We start from the raw sequence: 21,417 nt of genomic DNA, 5'->3' as shown, positions 1-21,417 counted from the left end.
ACACATGGATTAAGCTGTGGACCTTTTATGGGAAGTGCAGCCCTATCTAGCACAGGTTGAATACCACTCCCTTGGACAGACAAACCTCTGACCTATAGTACTTCCATCCTATCTGAATTGAGTTTCATTGACTTTCAATCAGTCTATTGCTCTGGGTAGACACTGATTTAGCTCTTCTACCACATAATCAGAATTTGATGAAAAGGAAAAATTTATTTGGGTGTCTGTGTATTGTGTATTGATACTTCATCCCAAAGCTCTGGATGAACTCACTCAACAGTTTCATGTTGATGATAAATAACGATAAATAACATGGGGGAACAAAATATTGGTCAATGATACTGAAAGTTGCTAAGAGGTCTGGGAGAATCAACAGGGTTGCGCTCCTCCTGAAAAAGGATGAGCAAAACAGTTTCAGTGCAAAAATCAGACCTGACCTGACTGAAATAAATATAGAAGCCCATCCAAAAGTGCCTGGAGTTGTCATCCATGTGCTCGAACACCTTCTCCCACTTGCTCTGTATTTACCTTCCTGCTTGCTTCATTGTCTGTTGGCTCCCCAGACTACCATGGAGCTGATCTCAGCAGGTTTTGCTCATTTGAGTTGGGCACTTAGGAGCAGTTGTGTCAACTGCCCAGGTCACCTCTGAATTCTGTGGAGTGACCAGCACAGCAACACAAGCACATATATGACTTCCAGAAGTCTCCAAGAGCCCTCTGCAATCATATAGATTCCATAAGCCTCCTGGGGCAGACCGCCCTAATAGGTTCCCCTCCCTGCGTCTGCTATGAGTCTAAACTTCAACATGAATTGATCTTCTATAACAAGTGAGTTAGCCTGAGAGTGGGAGATTTTATCCATCTGTGGTCCATTTGAGAAAACCAAGTCAGTAGTGCATACACTTTCATTCCATTCACATACTTGAGGTCATGTGTAGTTTGGCCTGTCACTATCTTAAGATGGTTACACATTGTAGATGGGACTTATGCCCTACCCTATACCACAAACACCCCTCACCCCCAAAAACATACAGGCTGTAAGTTGTTGGAAACTCAGACTTGCTTACTGGTTTGTGATGTTTAGTTTGTCCTAATATAGAGTGTTATGACACTGTTTTGTTTTTTCATTATTGTGCAATGGACCAACACACTGTGTGTGTGTACGTACACAGGTACACACTCTGTGGAAAATTAGTGCTTCCTGCCTACTCCTTCATACAAATTCATATCCATCATCAAAAGCCAATTACAATTTAATTTTGGTTAACTTTTTTTAAAAAAAGTCTGACGTACCTAAAGGCTCATCTACCATTGAAGGAACAGTTATTGAAAGCTATTTCATACCCTTATGTGGTACTGTCAGTACCTCTATCTCTGCTGTGGTGACTGAATAAAGGGGAAGGTTTTTTTCCTTCTAAATTTGCACAGAAACGCAAGAGTCATGATTTGCTGTAGCTTCCTGCTGTGTGCCTTCTGCCTGTTTGAAGATACCATCAGTGTAAAGTTTGAAGGGGAGAACAGCAACTAATAGCCTCTACTGAATCCAGCCTCTTGAGGAATGCCATCTGGCAAACTCCAGAGACAAGAGAGGCATATACAGGGAGCAGCAGCTTGGGATGTCAGTAATGCCAAAAATGATGTGATGGAATCCTTGATCTGTACTCAGAGTGTTCCTTCAATATAGCTAGTTGCTGATAAGACACTGGCCATACTGTAGCAAACATGTATCCACAGTACAAGAGGTGTGATATCCCTCTTGAGGATATCTCTTTCTGCGCCCTTGTAATCCTAACTCAACATACATAATTGTAAGAGAGCAATCTTGGATGATCTTAGAGGTTGTGATGTGGAACAGCCTGGCATTTGTTCCGAATAGATTTTGTGCATGTCCACATTTTTGTGGTGGTATGTCATAGTTTACACAATGGATTTGATCTGTTTTGTAGCTCCTGTGCGTTTCTAATATCAGGTGTGCATGAATGAAGTAATTGTTTATTTTAATTGTTTGAAAATGTCAGATCCAACTAAATAGTGCTTTTAGTCCTTAGTAAAGGGCATTTTTAGTGTTTATAGATAAGGTTAGCAATGACTGCATCTTGTGTATGTAAACCTTTTGTTCATTCTATGCACTTCATTGATTTATCTTTTCTCCTTCTTCCTCTCTCTTTTCTTATACCAAACAGAAGAAGAAGTGGAAAATTTTGATGTTTCCAGCCTGCCTGCTGAAGTACTGCAGAACATTGAAGCTGACAGTTTCTGGTGCATGAGTAAACTGCTTGATGGCATTCAGGTAAATTGATTTCCCCTTCTCTCACCAGTGGGATAACTGATTAGTGTTGTGTCCAAGAACTGCATTAAAGATGTTGAAAAAGAATGTATCTGATGAGTAGGTTGGGCAGCGGATACCACCATACCTGCTAATAGATCTTGAACAAAAAGTTCTTAACTTATGTTCATTTCAATATGCCCACTCTACTTCAGCCTGAAACAGAGTATTGTTATTTATGAGGTGTATTTAGAAATTGGTCCTCCTCACCAGAGCACACCAGTGCAATCTTCCTACATTTGATTAAAACAATATTGTTTTTCCACATGTTGGTGGACATTTTATATATATAGATAGATAGATTGTGCTGATATGATTATTTTGCTATTTGATTGTGGCTGTTCCTGATCAGGGATGAGACCAGCAGTCCTTGTAACTTGTGAATCAGTACATTACATGACTAGGACGTTAAGCACTCCATAATGTTTATGCTTGGCATTGGAATAATCAGTTTTTAAAAATAGCTGCACAGTTCACTGTTCATATATTTGTTTTAAACATCTCTACCTCAACTTTCAGTCAAATTATTTTCAAGGTGGCTTAAAGCACATTGAGACAATACAAAAACCTCTCAGTGCCCTTGCTGCTTTGGCAAGGGATAGAGGTCCTTGGTGCTCTTATGTCTGGTCCTATGTTAAAAGGGGTGTCTTGTTCTGGCAGGAATAAGCTCCCTCCAGCTGCTCATTTTATAGCACATTTTCAGCCCAAGGGTTATATTCCCTCTGGGCAAGCTGTATAGGGCTTTATCTGTTAACACAAGCATACAGTACAACTTTTTCAAGATCGGTGTTATATGGGACAACTTACGGGGCAAATATCACAGCCTAACCACTGCATTCTGTACTAGCTGCAGTTTCCAAACCATCTTCAAAGCCAGCCCCACATAGAGCGGATTACAGTAATCCAGCCTTGAAGGTAACAGTGCATGGGTCACTGTGGCCAAGCTATCCCTGTCCAGAAATGGTTATAACTAGCAAATCAGTGTGATCTGGCAAAAGGAGCTCATAACCACAGAGGCCAGTGGTTCCTCTAATGACTGCTGGATCTAGGAGCACAGACTACACATCTGTTCCTTTTGAGGGAGTGCAACCCTGTCCATAACAGGTTATCTGCCTAATTCCTGGACTTGGGAACCACCTATCCATAAGGCCTCTGTCTTGTCAGGACTGAATTGCAGCTTATTAGTCTTTATCCAGCTCACTATTGCATCTAAGCACTGTTCCAGCCTCACATGACTCAGATGAAATAGAGAAAAATAGAACACATTGCATACTGCTCACACCTCTCCTAATGGCCATTCTTAGCAGCTTCATATAGATATTAAATAGCATGAGAAAACAAGATGGAACTCTGTGGAACCCCACAGCTATGGTGCTGGTATACGGACCCCCAATGCCACCATCTTGAAGCAGGTAGGAGAGGAACCACCATATATCATGCCTCCCATTCCCAGCCTACAGAGCCGATCCAGCAAGATATCATAAATGATATCAAAACCACTAAGATCAAGGAGACCCCACAGTCTCCTGTTCCATTCCCAGTAAAGGTCATCTTGTGACGTCAACCGAGGCTGATTCAGTCCCCAAACCAGTCCTGATCCCATACTGGAACGGGTCCATTTCCTCCTAGAACGCCTGGAGTTGGAGGACCACCACTGTCTCAGATGGCTTCTCTAGAAAGGTGACATTTATGACTGGGTGGCAGGTATCACAAACCTCCAACTTCAGTCACAATATATGATTCCACAATTTCTGACCAGATGGTGGAATGGATACCTCATTAGGAGTTGTTTCAATCATGGCATCCAATTCAGCCCAGAGGTGAGCAACTTCATCCTCTAAGTTAGGTGTGGGGACTGGCCAGATCTTATTTCCATACAACACCGCAAGCAAAGTTCCCTCCTGTCATCACAGTTATGTCAGCTGACCTGTTCCTCCACCCCCCCCAAATTGAAATCAAACTTTACGGGTATAAGTGCCTGCAGTGCTCCCCAAACACAGGCAATGAGCTGCTAATCAGCATTTGGGAAGCACTGCAATAGGGACTTTGCAAGCATCTGCAAAGCCCCTTTCATTCAAGCCTTACCTTTACTGGCCCTGCACCTAATGTCATATATGGCATCAGGTGTAGGGCAGGTGATCATTGCTTTGCCGAAATGGCCTTGAGTGCCAAATGGGGAGACCCTAATTAAGCCCACAGGCTGGAGGTTCACCCCTGCTGTAAAACCTTTGCAGACTTGTCACAGAAAGTGCCTGGAAAGCTCTACCATCCATTAACCAAGGCCAGTTGTTAATAATCCTTGTATGACTTGGAACAACTCTGCCAGACAAGGATGCAATGGAGGCATACAAGTAAATCTTTGCTGCCATCACCGCCACATAATAGGCACAGTCATGTGCTGTAATGTCTTCAGTCACCTTCATGACTAGATTTGCACCATCTCCACTCCAGGTGTCATCTGACCTGCAGTTCTCCCATGGTCTGGGGAGCCACACAGCAATAGAGAGGGCACTTGGGAAATTCAGTGTAAACATACATGAAGTGATCCATGTTGGGACAAAAAATAAATTCCTAATTTCACATATACACTCTTGGGATCTGAACTGGCAGTGACTGACGAGGAACAAGACCTTGGATCATCATGAATAGCTCAACAAAGATGTCAACCCAGTGTGTGGCAGTATGTAGCAAACTCCATGCTAGGGATCATGAGAAAAACTATTGCAAATAAAACTGCTGATGTCATAATGCCATTATACAAATCTATGATGCAACCATATTTGGAATACTGTCTACAGTTCTGGTCGCCTCACCTCAAAAAAGATATTGTTGAGTTGGGAAAGGTTCAGAAAAGGGCAACCAAAATGATCAATGGGATGGAGCAACTCCCCTGTGAGAAAAGGTTGCAGCATTTGGAGTTTTTTAGTTTAGAGAAAAAGCAAATTAGAGGTGACATGATAGAATTATGCATGGCATGGAAAAAGTAGATAAAGAAAAGCTTTTCTCTCTCTCTCAACACTAGAGCTCATAGACATCCAATGAAGGTGAATGTTGGAAGATTCAGGACAGATCAAAGAAAGTGTTGCTTCACACAGTATATACAGTAGCTAAATTATGGAATTTACTCCCACAAGAGACATTGATGGCCACCAACTTGGATGGCGTTAAAAGAATATTAGCCTTATTCTCCATGAATTTGTCTATTAGTGGCTACTAGCCATCATGGCTATGCTCTCCCTTAACTGGCAGTGGCAATATGTTTCTGAATACCAGTTATTGGAAACCACAGGAAGGAAAAGTGCTGCCATACTCAGGTCCTGCTTGTGAGCTTCCCAAAGGCATCTGTAGGAACAGGATGCTGGATTAGATGGGCCATTGGCCTGATCCAGCAGGCTCTTCTTATGTTCTTAACGCATTGCAGTGAATGGGTCTTCTGACAAAGCTATGGCGACACGCCCCATCCCTCCACACTCCACAGAATATCCAGTGTCAGATTGACCCCATCCAGCTCGCAAACCCAGATTTCCATAATATATGCCACGATTAAGCCATGGGTCATGGATCTTTCTGTGGACCAATCTGACATTAAAGAGCAGCACCATTAGGCTGGAGAGCAGGGTGACAGCACTTCCTAAATCCAGAAGGAAGTAAAGAGCACTGGAAAGCAGGCATAATCTGTCAACATCTGTTCCTCTCTTCTTACCTAGCCAGCCCAAGCCCAAAAGTAGTTATAATACAGATGTAGTATTTGAACCAACTCCAACTTTTATTGTTAAACAAGACTGCTTGCCTGTGTCCTAGTGGCACAATGTTACAGTGCTGGCCATTGTCCTGCATTTTTACAACCGATAATGGTATATGTCCTGCACTGCATATATCAGCTGCCGCATGGAAAAATATTTTAAATCATTCTGTGTGGCAGAGACTGAGCTGGGGACTTAGCGGGGACTGATCAGAAAAAGGCTCTTAAGGTCATTGTGGATAGGTCAGTGAAAATATTGACCCAGTGGAAGCTGTGAAAAAGTGAAATCCATGTTAGGGATCATTAGGAAAGGATAAAAAATAAACCTGCTGTAATGCATTTACACAAATCTATGGTGCAGCCACCCTTGGAATTCTGGTCTGTGACTGCTGCACCTCAAAAAGGATGTCTTAGAGCTGGAAAGGGTGCAGAAGAGGGCAACCAAAATAATTGGGGGTTGGAGCAACTTCCCTCTGAGGAAACGTTAAAGTATTTGGGGATATTTAGGTTAGAAAAAAAGATGAGTAACGTGGGACAATAGAGACATATAAAATTATGTATGGAGAAAGTAGATAAGAGAGGGGTTTTCTCCCTCTCTCATAATGCTGGAATCATCCAGTGAATTGGGAGATCCAGGATAGACAAAGCAAGGTACTTCAGATGGCATATAGACTAAACTATGGAATTTGCTGCCATAGGTTGTAGTGATGGTTTCCAACTTGGACAGCTTTAAAAGAGGCTTAAATAAATTCATGCAGGATAAGGCTATCAGTGGCTGTTAGTCATGAAGGCTGTATATTCCTTCCATGATCAGAGGCTATATACCTCTGAATGCTAGCCACTGGGGAGCAGCATAGAGGACTGTCTCCTCATATGCTGCTTGTGGGCTTCTCCAGAGGCATCTGGTTCTCCAGTGAGGGGCAAAAAGATGCTGGACTAGAGAAGCCTCTGGTCAGGTCTAGCTGAGCTCTTACTTTCCTATATGGTTGTGTCCATGTAGCAATCTGTGGAGGATAGGGTGGGGAAATCTTCCACTGCGCATGATTGGTTTACCACATGCAGAGGGTTCTTGCCATGCCTGGTTCTGCAAGGGGCTTCATATTCAGCAGGTGACCATGAATATGCACTGGCCCAAAGCTAAATGAACAATAACTTTCAAGAGCTGCACAAAAGAGACAAGTTTGTGCATAAGAGACAAGATGCATAGGAGCACCTGTTTTACTTTTAAACAGGGATTTGTTTGTGAATACATTTTATGCCCCTGTGAGGGGAGAGGAGGATTGTGACTGTCTCATGCTTCACTGCCAGTTTTATTAAGTTATTGACAGGAGTACCTTTCTGCCTTTACTAACTGCAGTTCTTCACTGACTACATTAAAATGCTCCCTTTGTTTTTGTTGCTATTCCTTTCTGAAGTTTCCACATCTTGCATAAAATGTGCCTACCTGTCAAAAGGTTGGTTTTTAAAATGTCCTGCAGAATCCTATGAGAATTTAAGATTGGGAATTAGGCTTGATAAATGGTTGGTAGAGTGGAAGCTTTGATGTGTCTCAAATACTCTTCTGTTCTGAAGCGCTAGAGAACCTGGATCTTATAGATTTCCCTGGGAGCAGGGTACAATTATTTTCACCACTTAAGATCAGAGCCAGCAATTTCTTTGTAGCCATTATTCCTTTTCAGAACACAAAAACTATTTTGCCACTCCGGTTGTGCAGAATGTTAAGCTTGTTATACGTAATGAGTTATCAAGAAAACAGATGCATTGACAAGGTTATACAATAATTTCAAGAAAATGTTTTATTGTGCATTTCTTCTTTAAGGATTGGTTCTACAGTATGCCCCTTGAGACATTTTAGACTTCAAGTGTTGTCAGACTTTTGGGAAATAAAGTTAGGGAAATAATGGGGTGGCTGAGGGCCATATTGCTACCTTCCAACTCCTCTGGGGGCCTTATGCCAGAGGTAAGTGTGGCCACTGTTACAGAACTCAATTTTGGGAGCAAAACTGCATGTATGGCAAAGGTGATTATCCCAGAAACCAAGCAGTGTAATGGAAGAAAAACTTTGGCCAAGAAATTCTGGGTCATGACTGAAGTAGGCCTGAATGCCTGCCAAGGGCACAAATATTTTTCTTTCATGCGTGTGAGATGCAGAAATGCTATCAAGGCCTTATGATCTAAGACAATGCAGTGGTGTGAAGAAGTTATGAGTTACTCCATGTGGCTAGTCATGCTGGGTGACCTTTGTGAATCTCTCTGTACCCTGATACAGCTTGTAAACACATCAACCCCTAAAACAATGGAAGAGTGTTTCTGTAGTCCTGTCCTGTGAACTGTCATTTACCAGTACAGAACTGAATTAGAGTGGGGGGGAAAGTGAGAGAAAAGGACAAATGCAGAAAATGTGGGGTATCAATGCAGACTCACAAGTGATCATTATTTATTTATATCCCGCCCTTTCTCCCAGGCGGCACTGAGTGTGACTACACACTCATTGCTGGAGCTCACTCCTTATTCTTTGCTTAATTTTATTGTTGTTTAGTTTCAATTGTTTCTAATACATTTTTGCTTACTCTGAATCCTTTGGAGCCTAGTTTGTCCTTTTGCCTTCTCTTTTAGAAGACAGCGTGTTTGTTTGCTTTTGCTTGGAGCATGTCCCTCTTTCCGTTTTTGAATCTGCTCTTGGCCATTTTCTGTCAGCCAGCCTTTTGGGGCTCGGATATTTGAAAACACTTTTGAATAGATGCAATTTTTATAGGTTTTGATTTTGATGTTACTTTCTGTTTGTTCCCTTGTGTGGTTCAGGCTTCACTATTCTATTTTTTAAATATTTTCCCTCTATGTTTGCCTGAACTTATTTCCCATTTGGGCCATTCTGGTTCCTGTACATTGAATCCTGGATTCATCTTTCTTACCTTTCCCCCTGAGTCTATAGAAGCCAGTTCCTGGATCCCTGCTTGGATTGAATGCTATAATTCCCCCTCCCCTTAATCTTTAGGTTAAACTGCAGTAAGACTCAGAATTTAGTAAGCTTTTAACTAGTCTGGACTGCTGGAAGTTTTAGGCAGATGCAGTTTAGGGCTAAGTAATATACATGTTCTATTCGTAGCTATTTGAATAATTTTTATTTGCTGATTTAATATTTTCCAGTCATAAATTGCTCTCTTTTATTTCACTTGTGCATTCTTTTTATTATATTTCAGTTATTGCTCAGTTTATAAATTTTCATCACTTCTATGTTCTGATTTTAAAAAATCTTTCCAATTTATTTTATTTTTGATCTGACTCTGGTTCCTTTTAGATTGCTACCACTAGCTCATGAGAGCAAGCTTAATGGAGCAAATTTAACAACTAGTTTTTCAGCCACCCATATCAGCTGGGATATGCATGCAGGCACCGCATGCGTGCCACATACACACCGTAGTATGCACACCACATACGCACCAGGATGAGTGCTGACATGGAATGCAGATTGCTGCTTCCCTCACGATCTGGTGAGCAAGGAAGGGAGTAATCTGTATCTTGATCTTTGCACTGGGCTGGAAGGGTTGAAACTTCGCTGCTTGTTCCATCACCATGGGGGGAGGGGCTTGGGGCTGAAGAGCGGTATATAAATAAACTAATGAATGAGATTATTAATCTTGTGAGCTGTGGGAGGGAACAGTCTGTATCTCAATCTCATCCAGTTTAAGCAGGGGAGAGCTATTGATTTCCCCCACTCCAATTTCAGGGAGCTTCAAAAGACTCCCTGAGATTGGGGGGAGGGGAATCAAAGGCACTCTGGTAGACTGGGTTAGGAGGGGAGGCTGTAGTCAATGGTGTGGTGGACCTGGTCTGGTCTGCAGGTTTGCCACCCTTGGAGGAAAGGGATGCTATGAAGTTAATCAACTGAGCTGTTTCCAGAATTTTTTATATATTGTCATTTGATTACTATAAGATGCGGTGCCCTGTAGATCTTTTTGGACTCCAGATCCTATCAACCTTAGCCAAGATGGCTGATGGTCAGAGATGATGGGAGTTGTAGTCCAGCAATATCTGAAGGGCAACAGATTCCAAATCACTGCTGTAAGGTGTGCTTTCTTGGAAATTACTGATATTTTCAGGAGTTTCTATATGTCCCCCCTTCTCCACCACTGAAACAAACAGATTAGTCTATCAATGAATAGTGTCCGGCCTTACTCTCTGTTTGAGCTACATACTTCACCCATCTGCACATGGTATAATTCCCAATATACATATTTCTGTTTGTTATTGGTGAACATATTAGAGAACATGCGTTACCTAAACAGGTCAGACAGAGCTTCTGTTAAAATATATACTGCGTTTTGAATGGTAATTTTACCCACACTGTCAGTTGGTCACCTGTAAAGGTAAAGTAAACTGCAGGCACGAGTTGTCTTGAAACAAGAAATTTGTTCAGCTCTCTGTGTGCATTTGTGTCTTTTTTGAAGTATGCATTTTCATATCTCTTTGCCAACATCTGTGTTTTATGAACTTGTCTCCTTAGGATAACTACACCTTTGCTCAGCCAGGTATTCAGAAGAAAGTGAAAATGTTGGAAGAACTTGTTAGCCGGATCGACGGTAAGTCTTAAAAGCTAAGAGAGACTCCGAATGTGGATTGGCTTAAAGTATTTAGTAAAAGGCTTTGCGATCTGCTGCTCCAATGTCAGCACAACAACCTGCCCCTTCCATAATGCAGCCCTTCACAGGCAAGGTGTCATCCTTAATCAACTTGTGGCACAGTGGCCTTTTGCAAACTTACTGCAGCGAATCACTTAAAGGAAAGCCACTACAGCATGAGCCACTCTCATTACTTTTTATTAAGGCAATGTAATCAAAATCCAATGCCAGTCTGTTTGCTGCAGACTAATGACTACATGCAAAAGGCAGCCAGCATTCATTTTGCATTAAGCTCAATGATTGTAGTAATTCGAGAGAGTCGCAGTGGTTGTTTATAGTTGTCCTTTGGCACTATGTTTTGTGCCTTTGTGTATGATTTTGCTATCAGGAATGTCTGAATAATTTCTCTGTGGAATCCAATTAATTACCAACTTTGGAAATAACATCTTTAATATTAAAGATAGATTACAGTGGGTGCAAGGGTAATTTTAGATTATGCTTTCATGTTTTTAGCAGGGCCATTTTGAAACATTTTCTACCTTCATTCTTAAAACAATTCCCATCATGAAATGCTGACTGTCATACCACTAGAGCAGTGTTTAATTAAATGAAATTTGAGAGATAGTGCTTGTCCATTCTAAACATATTCTCTTGATAGTTCGTTAAATTAATGAGCAAAGTGATGCCAAGCAGAACTAAGCATATATTTGTGACACTGCCTGTCAGTTATGGGGCTTGTATATGTGTGTCAAAGAAATACTGTTGTGCAAGTAGTTTAATAGTGGGTAAGCTTATTGTGAAGATGAATTTTGTTTCATTATGCACAGTGTAAGCTTTGTTGTGCCAGCACTTAACTGCAGCAAATTTTATATTTGCTTGCTTGTATTTTCACATTCTAGATTGTTGGTGGTGACATTGGATATGCTTAAAGGTTAACTTACAGATAATTAATAGTTATGCAATGCATGACTTGTCATCAAATGAAGCTGTTTAATATGTGTAGTTGTTTGTAAATAACTTGCAAGTAAGCAACTGTCTGGTAAAAGCATTGGTGTGATCCCTTTTCACATGAATGAGACTCCTCGGTATATACCCAGGGCCATATTCTAGTGGTAGAGCAAAAGTTTACAGGTTCAGTCTCTGGCATCTCCAGGTAGGACAGGGAAAGGCCCCTGCCTGTAACCCCAGAGTTCCTCTACCAGTCAGTGTAGACAGGACTGAGCTAAACAGAACAGTTGTTTTTAAGTCAGAACAGGGAGATGGTAGGCTTCCTGGTTCTCTCTTCAGCCCTTGTACTACAACCCAGGGATCTGGCTGGGAATTTACCCAAGCTTGAAGTAAACTTGGCTCAAGCCCTGTGTTAAAGGAATGGGTGGAATATTGGGAAACCTTCTGGCCTGCTGCTCTGGCAAATAGAAGGTGCATAGTACATACTGCCAAACACTGTGACTTTTTTAGCTCCCTCTGTGTGTGCGCTCCAGCAGGAATCTTGCATTATGTATTTGCCCCAAACACTTGTAAACTTATTTGTCAGGAACCTTTGGATCCAACTCTTTTTAGAGTTAATGTTAATACAAACATGTCAGTTGAGAAAAAGTAGTCTAAAGAGTTTCACATACAAGTTTTAGTCTGCATTTCATTTCCTGACCTCTACTCTAGCATTTTCCAGTAAAGTTCCTGCTTTTAAAGACTGTGAGCTAGGAAGTTCTGAAAGGGTCAGTTAACAAATATTGTTGGGAGTTTCAGAGTTTCTGGATTCTTGGTCTACAACTGAGGACAAAGGCTTACAACTGAGGACACAGCCTTCCTAGAATAAATCCTACCTCTGGGCATTTGTTTTTCTAGTCATATATTGTGGGGACCACATATGCAGTATAATAAATGCAGGATCTTCAAAATAATCTGTTCTTTTCATCTTCTAAGGGAATTGTTTTCCAACTCTGTGGATTAAGTTTTCAATTTCAAAGGATTTGTTATTTTACAATATTTATAAGAAATGTGATTACAGTAATTCAGTAAAGCTGTTTTAAATCGTATAGCAAGCATTACAAGAAAAACAATTTTAATTACTTTTCTAAGGTGTTTTAAAGTTGGTTGATTTAGAGGCTCAATTTTACAATTTTACTAGAACTAAATTCAGCATCATGTACAGTATAAAATAGCAAGCCCTTTTTCCTACCAATATGCTGTGTGATCTTTCTACATGTTGCATGGAATTCAGTGATTCAGTGTCTTCAGTTGTTTAATGAAACAGTAAAATCTACTTATATCAATTGAAAATAGCTTTATCTTCTTGCAGAGATCAGTATGAACTAAAATTATTTGAAATTGTATGGCATTTTTTTGGACTGGTAGTACCACACTTTAAATGACAATAAACATCTGGAGAAAAGCTAGGAAACCTTGACTTTTTGTGATGATGACCAAGAATGGGAAGGGCAATCTGAAGTTTCAGGCATGCAGGACTATCTTATGACTAAGGACTTGTTTTATGAGAGGAAGCAAAACCCGTCAATAAAAGGGGTCCATGTCATACAAGTATTCAGTAACAGGTGGTGGGTGGGGCAGTGATGTTCACATGATCTCTGGTCGATCACATTGCTTCTGCTTACTGGGAGGGGTACAGACAGCATGGTGCAAATGCTCTGGCAGAGCCAATCAAGTGCTCCCACTGTTGCATTTGCACCGCAGCCAGCCTTGCCCGTCTCCCTCCTGATAAGGAGCAGCAACACAACTCCTGACCAGACGTCAGGTGTGTGCTGCCATCCTACCATGCCGTCTGCTACTGTACACATTATTTCAGCCTTTTCTGGATTGGTGTTAATTGGCCTTGTACAGCTGCAGATGACCATTTTACCACACATCCTTACCTAATGTGCCCTAAAATTCTCCTTACCTTTGAGGATTATACCAATGACCAAGCCTAGTAATGAGTGCTGTCTTCCCAGAGTAGCTCACTGTTTAGATCATCCTGCCAAGTGTTAAGGTGGATTTTACTGCACACCAGGTGCAGATGTGTGGTTAAAACTTCATCTGTAATCTTCAAAGGAAGCAGCCAGTTAGAAAGCTTGTCCTGCAATATGCTGGCTTTCTTTAAGGGCGGTTTGTCTCTTCCCGTTGATGTCCCCTGACAATAGGATTGAGCAAAAGCTGGGAATGGTAAGAATATAAGTAACAGATAGTAAATGAGACTTTGGAGTGTACTAAAAGTGTTCCAAATTATAAAACTGTAGCAGCATTCTGCAGCCAGGAGCTTGGAAAATATGGGAATGTTATAGAAGCTTTTGACATATTGAATGAAACTTTCTGAGCATCTAGAAGCAGAGTATCATTTTTACCAAACACTATTTCTTTCTCGTTACTCTACTTAAGAATGAAGTATGGAATTATTATGCTTTTTGGTACAAACACACAGTGCATTTTGCATAAACATGTTATTTAGTAAGCTTGAACACACATAAATCTGTGGTATAAAATATGCATGTGTAACTTGGTTTCTTTAAATGGAAAGACCTTTTTCAGCAACATTTTCAATAGGGTTGTATAAGTTTGAAAAGTGCTGAGAAGACTGTTAAAACAAATTCATTCTTTATTTCTGTTCATTTTGATACAAGAACTATCTCTTGAAGATTTAGCATAATTTTATTATCGCAAACTGCTGTATAAGTATTTTATGAAAAAATACTTTTAAGTCTGAAAGATGGCAATAATTACATCTGCCGACTCATTCATTACATCTGCATGCTTACTATCAGTGAAATGGAAAATTTAAATTTAGAATTATTGCCAGCCAAATTACCTTTATCGGTGAAATAACATCTGCTCACAATTACTTATAAAAAAGGAGGAATGAATCTTTTCAGCCTGCACATTTTCTTTTTGTCTCGGCATATATTATAAAATAAATTGCAAATAAAGCTTTGCGCTTAGCAGCCAATTTTTCAACATGTTAGGGAGAATAAAGGCAAATCCACAGGAAATTCGGTATACTTAATTTTGTTTAAAAATGAGCTGAAATGCTATAGGTTGCCCCATCTTGTTGCCTTTCATTACTTTCAATGGCTTTCCAATAACCTGATATAAATATGTAGCTGCTACAGAATTTACTGTTTATGAATAGCTGCTACATTTACCTCTGAGTAAGCGTTTCAATTAGCTTGAAACAACTTTAAAAACTAAAGTGATGTAGTAAATGTGTCAACCTACAGTATTTGTACCTGCTTATGATATATTCAAGATGCTAAATGCTCAGTCTTATCCCACTAGTTTCGCATTTCCTACCAAATGGGCAAATACAGGATCTCATAATTCTTTGCTTTGAGTAGCAGTTGTTTGGAAGATAAAATTTCTAAGTCCTGTGAGACAAGTGCAATTCTGTTAATTTTGGCAGGCACACATTCTAGCTTTGCCATGTATGTATATACTTGTGCTCTGTAATATTTGCTTTCTGCCTTTCCTCTTAGAACAAGGGTTGGGAACAGTATCTGGCCACTGGACCAGATACTGAGCCCCCACCCCCGATAAGCACTTTGACAGGTGGAGTTGCAGAGGATGCAAAGGAAGATCCCTGCCAAAATGGAGATCCGAGCCCCACCCATCAGCTGACAGCCCTGACTGCAAATTCTGCTTTCATCAGGGATCAGCTCCATTCAGTAGCTCTGATTTCAACTAATGTTAAAATAAGTGTCCCAGACACAAGTAGCTGTATTGAAACTAAATAAATAAATGATGCACAATTTGTATCCAGTTATTCAAAAATATTGCACAGTATCCAGTGAATTTGTTCTGTCAATGCAAAAATTTCTGCTTGTGTAATGAGATTCCCCCCTTTCTTCCCCCTAAATCTGTTCCGGGTCTTCACCTAACTCTCTGGCACACATTTGGGGAGGGCACAGGGCGAGCATGTGTGGAAAGTTCTGTTGTGCAAGTGAAAATCCTTGTACTGACCAAATAAACTACTTGGATACTACCCATTGAAAATACTCCTCCCTGTGTCTGCTAATGGACCTTTTTGAACATATCTACAATGCTGGTGTAGAGTTTACTTGAGGTTTTGATTTGGGCCATTTTGGGTAGTTATTTTTTATATAATGTTGAATGTGGGGGAGGGGTTGTTTTGTTTTTTATTGTTTGTGATTAGAGCTGTATACAGCCCACTGGATAAACCATTTCTGTTTTTCTCTTTCAGAGCAAGTACACAAGCACTTAGAGCAATATGAAGTGAAATACCTTCAGTTTGCTTTCCGCTGGATGAATAACTTGTTGATGAGAGAAGTTCCCCTGCGGTGCACCATACGACTGTGGGACACATACCAGGTGAACAACTGCTTTGAGCCTGTGTTATACAGCACACTACTGTTTGAAGCATCCTCCCCCCCATTCATTTATTTTAAGAAACTAAGCTAGCTGATCTCTATTGAGCTGCTGGGTATTTGGCATTCTTGATGTGTAGAACTCTTAATATTTAAAAGCAAAGTTGACAAGCATGTTTGCCTGTGGTTATCTATATTTTGTGGAAGAATTATTTCTCTTTCAAAATTACAGCACATCCATAATTCCCTCCCCCCGACCATGGTGAGCAAGTCCTTAGAAATGTCACCTCAGTATGTTGCAGCTGCTAAAACAGAAAACAGATGACAAGGAAAGAGTTTAGAGCAATTTATGCCTTCAGAGGAAAGGTCTTAAACTTGCCATCTAAAACCTAGTGTTTCAGCTTGAGTGAGACTTTTTCAGACGTTTATCTCACTTGTTTCTTTATAAGCTGCTGAAAAGCCATCCATTTTAAAGATCTTTCAGGGAGGTTCCTGAGCAGTTTATAAAGAAAACAAGTGAGAAAAATCCTTGAAGGAGGTTCATTCAAGCCGAAATATGTTGGGCTAATATAACAATAAACTATTCTTCTATCTACCACCTCTGAGAAACATTTTTCCCTTTTCTTTTGTTCACATCATTGGATGCTTCCAGTTTTTGTGTGTGTTTCCATCTGAAACCTAGCAATGTGGCAACCATGCAGGTCTGTCTCTCTCTCTCCGAAAGGAGTTCCACAATCTAGGCACCGTTACAGACAGATCCATTCTTTGTAGCCATTCAGCACATACTGTATCTTGGGGGTGGGGGATAGGGCGTAGGACCTCCAAAAACAACCTGAGTCCGTTGGCAGATTAATATGGGAGAAGGGAGTCTCAAGGGGTAGGAAAATTATTTTATGTGTAACTCTGTTGTTTTTCTATTGATTAACTTTTTCTTAATCTTTCCCCTATCAATTCCATTTCTGCCCATTTCCAGGCTTTCTTGATATCCCAGGCATTAGACTGAAAATACCTCTTTATTGGCAATACTGTCCTATTCATGAGCTGAGCTGTAGGCCTTCTCTAAGGCAGTGAGTTCATAGGTCCAGTTTCAGTACCTTTCTGTTGAAAGTGAGAAGTCCTGTTTTATTTCCCAAACTAAGGCTGGCACTGATTATTGCAAATATAATTTTAATTAAAATAATGCAATCTTTAGGAAGTAAACTATTCAAATTCTGTACAGATTAAATCATACCTATAGCAGCTATTCCACCTTTTTGGTGGTGATGTTTTCGCTAGAAAACAGATAATGGGGTGGGGGAGACACACTTTATTTCCAAACCTTTGAAGAGTACTGAAACGGCATTTAGGACAAATCTGAACTGTTAGCCTTGGTTATCACAATTTAATGTCTGATTTATTAAATATCCAACTGTCTTGCCCAATTAGCCAAATAGACTCGGGCATTTTCTGCTAGCTTATTATTTTAATGTGTCTAAATTTTATTCCATATAATCTGTTACAGGCATAGTAAGTACAGATTAGTCTAATATTGGGATACATGTGTTTTCCCAATTAAGGGTACTGAAGTTTGTTTAATGGTTTAAGTCCATAAGTAGTTTTAAAGGTGAGCACTGGAATAAAAGTCTCACTTATAAATGAACAGTTAAACATTCAGCAGCTAATAGCATAGAAAATGTAGTATATAAATCTGAGTATAACTATGTACAAATACACAAGTATGTTTGGCTGTGCTCCTAAATAACCACATTAATCCAAAGAACGTTAATCCAATAATCTAATCCATAGAGATGTCTTTCTGTTTTTCTCCTTCTTTACATTTAAAGTTTACCAATTGACAAAATGTGTGCATGCAAACACAAAACACCCCTATGTGAAGGTTCTGTAAGTGATCATAGCTTTGTCGTCCAATAGCCAACATCTTCTTGTTGCTCCCGATACTAGTTGTTTTTTCTCCCCTGTATCATCCCCTTTGCTTTGCCAGCCCACAGCACTTGACCAGTAGGCTCAGAGCATCAGTAGGAGTGAAACAGAAGATCCCAAGTGGATGGAGGAAGCAACTATATCTTTATCTTCTGGGCTGGTGCCTAGAACAACCAGGCAGGCCTGTCAGTTCCTCCTTCTGTTCCTCCCACTCATTGAGCAATTGGGTATTGGGCTCTTTTATGCAGCCGAGCACAAGGGCTTCGCCAGTGAGATACTGGGAGAGAAGCAAGGCAAGAGAGGTTGAGTGGAAGGGGGAGAGAATATGAAAAAGAAACTAATATCCATTTACCCTGATTTGCAGTCACAGCAGCAAGGTATGGTTACTTTGTTATATGCGAGAATCTCTATACGATCATCTCCTCAACACTGCAATAAAAATAGGTGGCGCTGGGTTGTGGCGGGCTTGGAAAAGGTAGAGTAAGTTTATAAGAGGGGCCAAGATGTGTGTGGCAAACTTCCTAAAGGATAATTATTGTCACTTAAAAAAAAAACAACACAAAGTAAAAGTAAGGGGAAAAAGAACCTGAGGGCTACTCGAAAGGCACAATATTGAAATGTGGATTTAACTTAGTTGCCAAAATTCAGCACAGAATAAAAAGCTGCTAAATGCAAAATCTATTACAAAAGGATTCCCTGGTGCATTATTCTTTTTAAGCCAGTGATCCTAAACACTGAATAATCCCATCCTTTTATTTGATAGTCCACTTCTGTTTTATAGCAATTTACCATTCTACTTGGCATAAGCCTCTTAGCACAGCAGAAAGAAAGTGAAGCTAATTTTATTTTGGGCTTGCATTTCATCAGTGAAATAACAGGTTTGGGGCTTATAGTTTTCCTCACTCTTCTCAAGTAGTCTTGTGATTTTTATTGTGTTCTTCAAAGCTTCATTCCATCTTGTCTATCTGACTTTTTCTCCCTAAATTACTTCTGACAGGTTTAAGTTAAAGGAGCGAAAGTACTTGAGGGTCTTTCTATACCTGTCTCTTCACTGTTCCCCTTCTATAATTTACAAAAGCAGAACAGCTCTATGTGCAGTTCATAATCCTGAGGGATCGTCTTGATTGTTGCATCACATTTGCTGCTACATCCACACTTTATCTTAGCACTGCTGTTTTTCTCTATTACATCACACTGTTGTGTGAGCTCTGGGGTGTGTCCCCTTGATTCAAAATAGCCTCATAACTTTGAGCTTCTTCTAGTTACTAGGAAAGAATTTGTTTGGTTACATACTAATGAGGAAGGGCCTTCAATCACATAGCAGCTCCTAAGCATGTTCAGTCTAATGTGCTTAAAAGCCCTTTTCAGACCTTGCATGAGGACACTAGGTTGTGTGAAGGCAGTATATCTACTATGAGCCTCAGGTGTGCCAGTACTCTACATATGCTTATTTTCCTATCCAGACTTTGAGGAAATCTTCCATTAAGTGTTAACCAAATTGTTAGTTACAAATATTGTTGCGTTAACATTGGGTGTAGACAGCAGTGCTGTTACCTGTGGCCTGTCAACAATTTGAACAATACTTAGCAATGGCCAACAGTGCCACTTCTGAGTGACAAGCCCCTTTCAGGCATTGGTAAGGGTTCTAAGTATGTAGGGGGGCAGGGTATGCATTCTTAACCCTCACTTGTTCAGACCAATCCTTCTATTGTGATAAAAAGTCATCCAGTTCAGTCTATAAGAGATTGAGTTGAAGCTCTAGATGAATTGTAATTCAGCTGTTTCATGTTGCAGTCTTCCTTTGACATTTCTTTGTTCCAGTGTGGCCACCTTAAGGTCAGTTACAGTGTCCTGGAACGTTGAAATGGCCCTTCCCACAAACTGGTTTTTTAGGTATTTCCATTTCTGATGTCAGATTTGTGCCCATTCATTCTTTTGCATTGAGAGAACACCATGTTTGTTCTGTGTAGAATGGCACATATTACATTGGAAGATGAGCAGGTGAATTAACCCCTGATGTTGTAGATGACATCATTAGGTCCTGTGATAGTGTTACCAGAGCAGACATGGGAGCATTTGGGCCTCTCACAGGTTCTGGTCTTGTGTCTTTGTTATGTGGCCTGTTGCTGGTGAGTAGCTGTTTTCGGTTGGAGGGATGTCTGTTTGCAATACACCCAAGGCTTATGAGAGGGAAGTGTCACTGTACCAGATGGCTGTTGGTCATTGACGATACACGAGTGTTTTGGCTGGGAACTCTAAGTGACAAGTGGTGTTCAATTTCTCTTCACCATCTGTCCTATGGTAGATAATTCCTGGTTACCAATCCGGTTTAGTTCTGATTTCCCCCCCAATTTGTTGGCTGGGCACTGTAGTCTAAGGAATGCCTGATGTAATTCTTTCTTAGTTGTCTGTCTTTGCCCAAGTCTAAATAGATGAGATTGTACTGGAGGGCTTGGCTTTTGTGATTTGTTCTGGGTGGAAGCTGGAAACATAAGTATACATAGCAGTCAGTGGGTTATGTAATTGCACAGTAGTGTTCAAAAAGTGAGCCTCTTGGGTGGCCTGGTCTAGGATCAGGCTGATGGTAGGAATGAAGTTATTGAAGTCCTGCCCTGTCCATGATAAAAACATAATTAACTCTGTTAGAACAGATGCTTTGGAAGACAGGAAGTAATTGTGGGTAAATACAAAGTGGTAGAGTTAGGTAATTCATTAAGAGGTTCAGTGTTATCCCTTGTGGATTGAATTGCGGCAGTGGATTTTATCATCCTACATGTGTTGTTTGGCTAGCTGGCCAATGTCTGGAATGTGTTATCCACAAATGTTGTTTGTAGGAGAAAAAAAATCACTGTATCTTTCTGCATTTCATGTTATACTTTGTGGCCTCACTGTTTACAATTCCAGCTGTTTACAGTGCCAAACTGTGTGTTTGTGTGTGTGTATATAAGTGGGTAGGTAGCCCAAGTTGCAGGGATGTGTAATATTACACATATTTGTTGGACTGATTATAGTCTACAAAAGTTTATGCCATAATACATTTGTTGGGCCTTATAGTGTCACAAGACACTTCCCATAATGTTGATGTGTAGCAGGGCAATTCCACTTAGAACATAAGGACATAAGAAGAGCCTGCTGGATCAGGCCAGTGGCCCATCTAGTCCAGCATCCTGTTCTCACAGTGGCCAACCAGGTGCCTGGGGGAAGCCCGCAAGCAGGACCCGAGTGCAAGAACACTCTCCCCTCCTGAGGCTTCCGGCAACTGGTTTTCAGAAGCATGCTGCCTCTGACTAGGGTGGCAGAGCACAGCCATCATGGCTAGTAGCAGCAGATAACATTTCTGACTCTGTGGAGAAGTGTCTCTGCAGGTATTCCACATTGTGTGTGAAAAAATACCATAGCAATTCAAGTTTCTGAAATGTTATGATTTCTTCTCTATAGTGCAAGCAGTTTACAGGCTTTCTTCTTCCAGAGGAGAGAAAAGGGTGTATGTGTGTGATG

The 21,417-nt window shown here is 40.6% G+C and overlaps 1 protein-coding gene across 2 annotated transcripts in view; it reads left to right on the top strand.

The window, feature by feature from the left end:
• TBC1D22A (TBC1 domain family member 22A) overlaps positions 1–21,417 on the top strand; it is a 177,025-nt gene that overhangs the window by 100,326 nt on the left and 55,282 nt on the right. For both annotated transcript variants that reach the window (XM_061640276.1, XM_061640274.1), the window contains exons 9-11: positions 2,184–2,290; positions 10,573–10,648; positions 15,876–16,003. In XM_061640276.1, the coding sequence (XP_061496260.1) occupies positions 2,184–2,290; positions 10,573–10,648; positions 15,876–16,003 (311 nt within the window). The remainder of the gene's footprint in view (positions 1–2,183; positions 2,291–10,572; positions 10,649–15,875; positions 16,004–21,417) is intronic.

The sequence above is a fragment of the Rhineura floridana genome, chromosome 8, assembly GCF_030035675.1.
Source record: "Rhineura floridana isolate rRhiFlo1 chromosome 8, rRhiFlo1.hap2, whole genome shotgun sequence".
Lineage (NCBI taxonomy): Eukaryota > Metazoa > Chordata > Lepidosauria > Squamata > Rhineuridae > Rhineura > Rhineura floridana.
The sequence above is the reverse complement of the archived record's forward strand: the minus strand, read 5'-3'. Positions and strand labels throughout refer to the sequence as shown.